This window comes from Nicotiana sylvestris, chromosome 8 (genome assembly GCF_000393655.2).
Source record: "Nicotiana sylvestris chromosome 8, ASM39365v2, whole genome shotgun sequence".
Taxonomy (NCBI): Eukaryota; Viridiplantae; Streptophyta; class Magnoliopsida; order Solanales; family Solanaceae; genus Nicotiana; species Nicotiana sylvestris.
In genome coordinates, this window is record NC_091064.1 from 194,617,811 (window position 1) to 194,628,102 (window position 10,292).

At 35.0% G+C, this 10,292-nt stretch overlaps 1 protein-coding gene across 1 annotated transcript; it reads right to left on the reverse strand.

The window, feature by feature from the left end:
- Positions 1 to 6,437: 6,437 nt before the first annotated feature.
- Positions 6,438 to 9,881, reverse strand: LOC104212428 (receptor-like protein kinase 5). Its single transcript, XM_009761678.2, has 2 exons — positions 7,160 to 9,881; positions 6,438 to 7,076 (listed from the first exon to the last, which is right to left on the reverse strand). Exons 1-2 carry the CDS (start codon positions 9,858 to 9,860, stop codon positions 6,649 to 6,651), a joined length of 3,129 nt encoding a protein of 1,042 aa, XP_009759980.1. The 5' UTR covers positions 9,861 to 9,881; the 3' UTR covers positions 6,438 to 6,648.
- Positions 9,882 to 10,292: the final 411 nt, after the last annotated feature.

The window sequence follows — 10,292 nt, forward strand, 5'->3', positions numbered from 1 at the left end:
GATAGCAGACCAAATTATCCAGCAAAAAATGCACAAATAATATGTCGGCGAAATGACTACACCACAGTAAATGCAAGATATTAAGCAAGGAGTGAAGATAACAGACTTCTTCGCGACCTGAAGAAGCAAAGGCCTTGATAGGAGAAAAATGCAGCAGACAAAATTACAAGCGGAATACCAATCGAAGTGCTCGAAACCCTAGATGTGAAAAAAATAACCAAAAATTGCTGGAGCGCCAGAGATTCCAACTCAATAACACAGTTCCGACAGTAAATGAGAAGAAAATCACAGCGAAAACTGAAAAATTCCAACGAAAATCAGAAAAATCGAAAATCTTTGACGAAGACGAAATCCTTGATAATAGCATACGAGGGTAACATCACTAGGTTGAGGACGTTGGAAACTAACGAATTCATGGCTCTGATACCATGTTAAGCCATTAAAATCGAAGGAAATTGACAGATTGTAGTTAGGGTTTTGTGAAATGTAAAGAGGAAGAGAAACGGGAGAAAAGAACTTGCATTCTGTACTAAAAAATCTGACCAAAACTCATCTGGAATGTTCTCTGTCCCTCTTATATATATTTTGGGCCTTATTTGCATCTCAATGAATAAATGGATTTTTATATTCCTATGCCATATAGTAAACTATATTATCCTAAATGTTCATGTTTAGTAAATTACCCTACCTACACAAGTTTTGTTTACAAAATATATACATTCCACCTTAAAAGGCTCTCAATCCATTATTAGTGCCTTCAATTAAGGGATTTAGTTACACACTTTTCCTTTTTTTTTTCTCCTCTCTCCCCTTTCTCTCCAGATCTTCCCTTATCTTTTTATACAAAATTACTCGGAGGTTTTTCTCACCTTAGCTTTGTTCGTTCTTTTTTTCTTTCTTAATTTTGAGAACATTCTTTTCCTTTTTCATACATGAATTTCTAAAGCTGCTAAAAATGAAAATAACTCTTCTTTATTGACACTGGTTTTTGTTAACAGAAACTATGGTTATGTATGTGTAATGTTAGTGTAGTTTTGAGTTAGGCATACATCTCCATAAGTTCGCGAGGACAAATTGAGTGGATTTGAGTTTTCATTAATGAATAATGGTCCCTCTCTTGGTTCGTATTGCATCATATTTTCTACTACTATTTACTTAGCAAATACGAATAGAATAGCTAACTTCACTTCAAAGTTCCAACAGCTATTACGACGTGTTTATTTTTATACATTATTTATACACAATTAAATACAATTACAATATCATACAACTTAAATATAATTTTTATACAAAATTTATACAATATGTCTTCTGTATATTTTGTATCTGATTTATACATTATAAAAATAAATTTCATACAACTAATTATATATTATACAATTTATCTACAACTTTCACACATTATTTCTACCTAGTTAAATACAACTACAATAACAAACAACTTAAATACAAATTTTATACAAAATTTATACAATATGTCTTTTGTATATTTTGTATTTTTTTATACATAGTAAACACAAATTTCATACAACTAATTATATATTATACAACTTATCTACAATTTTCATACATTATTTCTACTCAATTATATACAACTACAATATCATACAACTTAAATATAATTTTTAAACAATATTGTTCAACTTTCTTACAATAGTTAAATAAAATATATATATAATAGAATACAATTTTTCTATAAACTCCAAAACCCCTCAAAATTGAGATATAAACTCCAACCCATATGCCCAATTATTTGCAACAACACCCAATCCAAAAAAAATAATGATTTTTGAAAACCCAAATTCGAATTCAAAGCTTCAAAGCTTTTTAATGGTTGTCAATGGTAGAATTGCTGCTCTCTTTTTCTTTGCTTTATATTACTGAAATTTGGGATTGAGAGATAGAGAGAGACGTAGAGAGAGTTCTCAAGTCTTTGCAACAACATCCAATCCAAACAAACAATGTCTTTTGAAAACCTAAATTCGAATTCAAAGTTTCAAAGCTTTTTAATGGTTGTCAATGGTGGAGGGGTTACAGATTTTCCCTGATTTTAGAAGACGAAATAGTGGGTGATTGAAGAGGAAATCGTGGGGTGTGGTTTGATACGTGGGTGAGGGGATAGGATTTGGAGAGAGAAACTTGGGAGGAGTGGGAATATACGGTAGAGTTAAATTAGGAGACTAATTAATACCATTAAAACTCCTAAAATATACATAAATGGTAATTAGGTATATAAAAGGTAATTATATTAAAAGTTAAGCATGGAGGGTAATATAGTTTACTATATGGCATAGGAATGTAAAAATCCCATGAATAAAACTAGAGGCTTTTTCGTATATATACCATATATGAAACTATATTACCAAATAAATTCATAGTTTGCTTATTACCCTTCATGCTAATAGTATTTTTACCTAATATATACAATGCATTAAATAAGAAATCACTGTAGCTTTATAATTCCTTATTTTGCGCGCTAAAAAAGGGAATTAAATATTTTCCAGATCTTCTCCAACGCAAATCACGCACATTCCATAATTATCGTCGGCTTCACTCTAATCTTCCATAACGGAGAACAAGATTTTCCATACTCTATTTTTGCGATACACTCTGTTTCCAGAAATTCTCTTTACATCTCTCTCTATTTCTCAATCGCAAATTTCAGTAATACAAAGCAAATGAAAAGAGAGCAGCAATTCCACCATTGACAGCCATTAAAAAGCTTGAAAGCTTTTAATTCAAATTTGGGTTTTCAAAAATCATTATTTATTTGGATTGGGTGTTGTTGAAAATAATTGGGAATATGGTTTGGAGTTTATATCTCAATTTTGAGGGGTTTTGGTGAAGATTAAACTTGGTTTTGACTGAATTTCATATTGAAACTCGAAGAAGAAGAAGACATATTGCAGAAATTGTAAAAAAATTGTAGACTGTTGTTTATTTATTTATCTTTTATTCATTTACCTATTGTATGAAAGTTGAACAACATTGTATAAAAATTGTATTAAAGTGGATGATTTAGTTCTGTTTTGGGGGAAAATATGTATAAAAAATGTGAAACATACATTTTAGGGGAAGCATGTCGATTCCAAATATGTATCCAGTTTGTAGATATTTTGTAGATAAATTGTAGATTATTTGTATTCTAATTGTAGATGCTTTATTTTCTGTTTTCACAAATAAAAATGGCTAAAACTTCTACAAATCTTCTGAAAAAATGCAATTATGACAAAAATCTCAATTAAACTACAATCGAATGGGAATTGGGATATTAAAATTCAATATACCTAATTTGTAGATATTTTGTACATGAATTGTAGATTATTTGTATTCTGATTGTAATGCATTGTTTTCTGTTTTCACAAATCCAAAACGACTAAAACTTCTACAAAATCTTCTGCAAAAAATGCAATTATGTCGAAAATACCAATTAAGTTACAATCGAATGGGAATTGGGATATTAAAATTCAATATACCCTGTTTGTAGATATTTTGTAGATAAATTGTAGATTATTTGTATTCTGATTGTAGATGCTTTGTTTTCTGTTTTCACAAATCAAAAATGACCAAAACTTCTACAAATCTTCTGCAAAAAACGCAATTATGTCGAAAATTCCAATTAAGCTACAATTGAATGGGAATTGGGATATTAAAATTCAATGTACCGAGTTTGTAGATATTTTGTAGATAAATTGTAGATTATTTGTATTCTGATTGTAGATGCTTTGTTTTCTGTTTACACAAATAAAAAACTACTAAAACTTCTACAAATCTTCTGCAAAAAACAGTCTACAATTTATCTACAATTTTTCTACAATTGCTGCAATATAATGTATGTCATGTTTTTTTCTTCTTCTTCTTTGAGTTTCAATCTAAAATTCAACCAAAACCAAGTCTAAATCTTCACCAAAACCCCTCAAAATTGAGATATAAACTCCAAAACATATTCCCAATTATCTACAACAACACCCAATCAAAACAAATAATGATTTTTGAAAACCCAAATTTGAATTCAAAGCTTCAAAGCTTTTTAATGGCTGTCAATGGTGGAATTGTTGCTCTCTTGTCTCTTTGAAGGTTTGTTCTTATTCATTGAGAAAATTTGAAGTTGAAGGTAAATGTGTGTATGAACTTTGAAGATTTGACTTCAATTTTGACTGGTTTTAGAAGAAAAAAGCTTGAAATTGGACGTTAATGGAAGGGTGTTACATATGTTTCTCTGGTTTTAGCAGAGGGAATAATGAATTTGAAACGTGGGTGTGGGTAAACATTGAAGGTAATATAGTTTTCTATATGGAATAGGAATGTAAAAATTCCATAAAACTAAGACTAACTAACTAAGACTAAGGCTCTACAACAGTTCATAAATAAACTGGGCCAGGCCCAAATGCACCTCATGTAACTCCAACAGTATACTATAAGTTCTGTTTTTAACTCAAAACGTTTTGGAATTTGTACGCAGTTATGTTATTTTTTGGTTACAAGTTGCATAATGATTGATATGGGATATGTATGGGATAAAACATATGATAAATTGCACTTGAACATGTGCAGAACGACTTATAAATTGCATTAATAGATGCGACTTACAAATCGCATTAATGGTAGCTTGTAAATAGTACTCCTAATTAAGAATCCCACATTTTTGGCCAAGTACTCCTTTGGACCTCTCTATTCCTTTTTCTCAGCGACATTATTTCTCCTGAAAAGTGAAAACTCGAAATCGAAAGCCAATCCACAGTTCACGCCGGTCATTCCACTAACTCCAGACGTCGTCGTTTCCTTCGCCGGCAACTCACTCTCTCCCTCTCAGAAACTGTAAACACTCTTCTCTATTTCTTCTCTCTCTCTCTCTCTCTCTGTCTTTGTTAATTTCTCTCTTTTAGACTTCCATTTTTGCTGCATGTTAGATTTTCTGTGAAATAAACCGTCTTATTTTGGCTTTACAGTTTTACAATGAGCTCCGGTACAAAATCTGTAATCACCTCGCTTACCGGTAGTAGCCCATGCACACCTGATCAACCGCTGAAGCCTGCTGTTAATTTCTCTACTATTTCAAAAGCTTCCTCTATACCTGAGTTTCTCATTTGAAATCAACGTATCGAGAAAATGACTTTTCTCGTGTACGACAAATCCTTATGAACCGGGAAAATAAGCTTAGGATAAGTGTAGGTTGACATTTGAGGTGTATAAGAGGATAGTGAATTGAAAGGGGGGAAATGGAAAGCAGATGCTAGAGTAAAGGATTTGGAGCAAAAATTGAAACAATTAGATGACCGGATGTCACATTGAAAGGAAAAAATGGCGAAAGATGTGGATGTTTCAGTCGTTTGAGAAGTTCACAAGGATTTGGAGCTAGAGATAACAGAAGGTTTTGAAGCGAATCGTCAAGCTTCTGGTGGTGTTAAGGAGACTGCAATCCATAAAAGTTTAGGAAGCGAAGTTAATCTCGACAGTAAAAATTTGGACCCGACCAAGGAGAATCAGTTTTCTACCAGGGCTCATTGGGGCTGTGATTTCAACTGGAAACAGAACTGGTCAATCAGAAAGGGAGGGTATTACACTTTATCTGGACCTTTGTGTCATTTCTGTTAGTTACATTGCACTATGCCTACCGAGATTTTGGTTGCAGTTATTGAGTGAAAACTATATTTTTGTATTGCCATACTCAATAAGACTTTGGTTACTCAAACTTCAGCAAGTAGGCCTAAATTTCAGTGGGACAAATTATCGCATCAAACTGAGTGATGTGTGTGCACATGTAGATAAGTGTTCTGCCCTCCCAAGAAGCTGAGAATTATAGTTCAAAACTCCATTAAACAATTCCACTAGCTATCTGTTTCAACAATTTGAATCAACTAGGACAACAGACATCAATCATATCTTTAAGTCTTCAAAAAACTAACCTTAGGGAGAGAAGGAGAGGGGGCTGAGAGAGAATCGAGATGAGATTACCTGAACGCTGTGGAATTTGAGGATGGCCAGTAAAAGGTGGCAGGCTGGTGGAGATCGCAGGGGAAGGCCGAAGGTGGAGAGTGAGAGGGAGCTGCGTGAAAGGAATTATTAGAAAAATAAGAGTGGAAGTTTGAGTTTTAAGTCTTTTAGTCCAATGCAAAAAATGGGCGCACCCTTTAGAAGGTAGACAAGCACCATCTAAAGGTATCTTATTTCTTCCAAAGTGTAAAACCTTTTTCTGACTAAAAAGTAGAAATTTAAAAGCAACTATTGATAGGAATAATCTTTTACTTGCTACTTTATTGTTAGATTCTAGCAGATTTAATGAACTTAGCAGTGAGCTATATAATTCCTTCCTCCTTTTTTTCATATTTATTCTATTGACATGTGGTAGTTCCTTCTTCCTTATTAGCGTCTTAAAACAATGGCCTTGTCCTCCCTTTCAAATTGTTTCGTGTTAGCTATGCGTTGTCGCCAGTTGATTGATGAAGGAAAAGAAAAATACCATTTCAGAAAAAAGGGGTTTCTGTAGCAAAACAAGTCCATGGTAGCAGAACTCTAAATCTAAAATTGTATTTGTACAATCTAGTTTTCACTACTTCATATATTAGATCTGCTTTAAACTGCTACATGTTCTATCTTGGAGTCTTATTCTAAAAGCCTATCACTCTCTCTCTGACTCTCTCTATCCACCTATATAAGTGATATAAAACCAACATCATCATTATCCTCAATCCTCTCCCGTCTGGAGTTCTTGAGGAGCGGTGAAGCATCACGTTCGGTTTCATTTTTCTTCTCTCCATATACCAGCGTATTGTTACATTGGAACAGGATTTGCAGAACCTGCTTCATGGTCGGCCTTGATGAAGGAAATGTGCTAGTGCAAAAGATCCCGAGCTTAAACACATTGCTCATTTCATCCAAGTATTGTGGCTCCTTTATCGCCTCATCTAAGACATTGACTATGGGATATCCTTGTTGGATACGACGCCACGCCCAGTCTGCAAGGCACGAGTCCTCGTCTCCATAATTGGCTTCTTTCCCAGTTACCAGTTCCAAAAGGATGACTCCGAAGCTATATACATCGATCTTCTCATTCACCTTAGTTGTACGTGCATACTCTGCAAAAGCAATATGGAAATGAAAACATATTCTAGGCCAACCATATCGGAACTTGTAATATTGTAAGATAGTTTTACTTTACCTGGAGCGATGTATCCAAAAGAGCCAGCCACTGCTGTCACTGTATTATCTCCAGGCTTGGCCAGTATTTTGGCGAGGCCAAAATCTGCAATTTTTGCATTGAAACAAGAATCCAAAAGGACATTGCTTGATTTCACATCGCGATGAATAATAGGTGGCGAGCAGTCGTGGTGCATGTAGCACAAGCCTCGAGCAGCTCCAATTGCAATTTGCAGCCTCTTAGGCCATTCCAATACTAAATCAGAAACATTGCTTAACCTCTTATTCTGCTGAAGCCATATATCCAAGCTCCTACTCTCCATGTATTCATAGACAAGAAGCTTTGACTCTTCACTGGATATACAGCACAATAGTTTCACTATATTGGAGTGTCGAACTGTGCCTAATATTTGAACTTCAGCTAGAAACTCTTTTTCAAGCTTGTGATCCAACTTCTGGTTATTCCAAATCTTCTTGACAGCAACACAGTTTCGTGAACGGTTTAATGGCACGAGGTAGACTTGTCCTGATCCTCCACTTCCAATTGTGTTCTTCTCAGTAAGATATGGTACAATATCTGCCTCTGTGAAGTCTAACTTGTGAAATGAGGTGAGCTTCCATGTCAAAACCGATTCTTGCTTTCTTTTCCTATAGCTTCTCAACACGAACAAACTATATAAAGCAGCCACCAGTGTTGCTACTCCACCTACACTTGCAAGAGCAGCAAGAAGTTTGACGGGGAGCTTATCGGACTTCCCCGTTTTCCCCTTGCAAAAGCCAAGTCCTACTGATGGATCACTTGCACAAAGACCAGGGTTACTTAAGAAGCTCCGATCAAAAGCTGCATTCTCTAACTCAACGGGGATTCTACCAGTTAGGCGATTGGAAGAAAGGTTGAGTGAGGCTAGCCTCAAGTTACCTATCTCAGGTGGAATTTCACCTGATAACAGGTTGCTTGACAAGTCCAAGTCAATTAGGTTTGGCAAAAGGCCAAGTGCTGCTGGTATTTGTCCTGAAATCTGATTTCTGCTGGTTTTTAAAGTAGTAAGAGAATTCCAAGAGACTATATTCGACGGAAAACTCCCGGATAGTTTATTACCATCCAGCAGAAGTTCTGTTAACTTTGGAAGAACAGTCAATTCTTCAGGAATTTTACCAGTAAACAGATTATTGCATGCTCTGAATACCCTTAAATTGTACCAAGTACCCATTTCAGCTGGTAATTCACCTGAAAACTGGTTATTCCTGATATCAACCTGAGATAAATTTGATGCCACTCTTTCTGGAAGTTGACCAATTAACAAGTTATCATTTAACAAGAAAGTTGACAAATTCTTTGCTGTCCACAAACCATCAGGAATCTTACCAGTAAGCCTGTTTTTTTCAACTCGAACGGCCCTCAAACTATTACAGTTTCCAAGAGATTCTGGTAGCTCACCTGTAAGATTGTTATTAAAAGCAAGCATCATAAGCAATCCCTTGTTATAACATAGAGCCTCTGGTAATTTTCCAGTAAAATGATTTTGGAAAACCTGGAAATCTCTGAGCATCGAAAACCGACCAAAATCTGGTGGAATTTCACCAGATAAACTGTTCCCAAAAAGCTTAACATCTGCCAATACTGGCAATTTGCCTATGCCTATTGGTAAATTCCCTGATAATTGGTTCATAAACAGAGATAACCCTGTCATTTTGGTCAGCTCTCCAAAATTTTCTGGTATCTTCCCTGTTAAGCTGTTGTCAGACAAATCAATAACCTCCAAATTGAAGGACTCAATAATCTGAGGAATCTCTCCTGTCAATCTATTGGTATAGAGATAAACTATGGTCAGATTCTTGGTCTGAAACAAACTGCTAGGGATGCTACCACTCAATCCATTTATTGATAAGTCCAAAAATTCCAAAGCTAACATGTTGCCAATGCTTTCTGGGATTTCTCCTATCAAATTTATTTCACTCATCCAGATATTTTTGAGTTTCTTCAACTTGGTAAAACTTGATGGTATTTCTTGAGGTGCAAACTTATTGAGATTTAAATTCAGAGATTCAAGATTTGTCAAGTCGCCAATTTCAGCAGGGAAAGAGCCATGGAAAGCGTTTGAAGCAAACTGAAGTTCTTTGAGCTGTTTTAGACCTCCAATTGCTGGAGGAATGTCACCAGTAAAGAAGTTTGCTGTTATGTTGAAGTACTGAAGCTTAGGCGAAAGCCGGTTGATGTCATTAGGAAGGCTGCTGTTCATGAAGTTAAAAGAAAGGTCTAAGTATTCAAGATTGGAACAGTTGTAAAGAAGAGTAGGGAAAGGACCAGGGATGATGTTGTAGTTAACATCAAGAAAGGTGAGGTTTTTGAGGTCACAAATAAATGGTGGGATTGGTTTGGAAATGTTGAGATTAACGAGACGAATGGCGCTGACTGAATTATCATGTGTGCAGCTGATCTCCGGCCAAGTGCAGTGGTCTGATGATGAAGTCCAGTGGTTGAGGAAGAAGGGAGAAGTGGTGGAAAATTGTTGTTTTAGTTGAAGTAAAATGGTTTTTTCTTTATTGGAGCTAGGCTGGGAATTTACATGGAAGGTGAAATGGACAAAAGTGAAAATGCAGAGAAGGATTTGGGGAGCTGGGATTATTTTAGTTTTGGACATTTTTCTAAGGAAGATAGTTTCTATGGGTAATGATTGAAGGAGTGTTGAAAATGAACCATGTTGTTGGCTTGGTAATGGCATCTCTCATCCCTGCTAACTTATAAACTATCGACAGTAATATCATAATACTATTCAAATTCTGTGTTCATTTTTTAATCAATTTCCATTAGCTCATTGTTAGTCTTCTTAAATCTTAATCAATCATTAAAGCAACTCTTAGTATTTACTTATTTTTCTATTTCTATCTAGAAGAGAGGTTTGTCCTAAGTGGAATAATTAGCTAGAAGACTAATCCTCAACAGCAAAGCATGGTGTGATCTTTTTCTCGCTGGTGGCGTAGACTTTGGGTCAGTCAACTAAATATATGGAGTATATCTTTCTATTATACACACTTTACAGATCTGATCTCCAACAACTTTTTCCTTGTTTTCTCGTAGAATTTATATTCAGGTTCCACGGAATTGCATCTTTTAACATTTAGATACCTTGGTTCATGCACAATTGTATACCAAA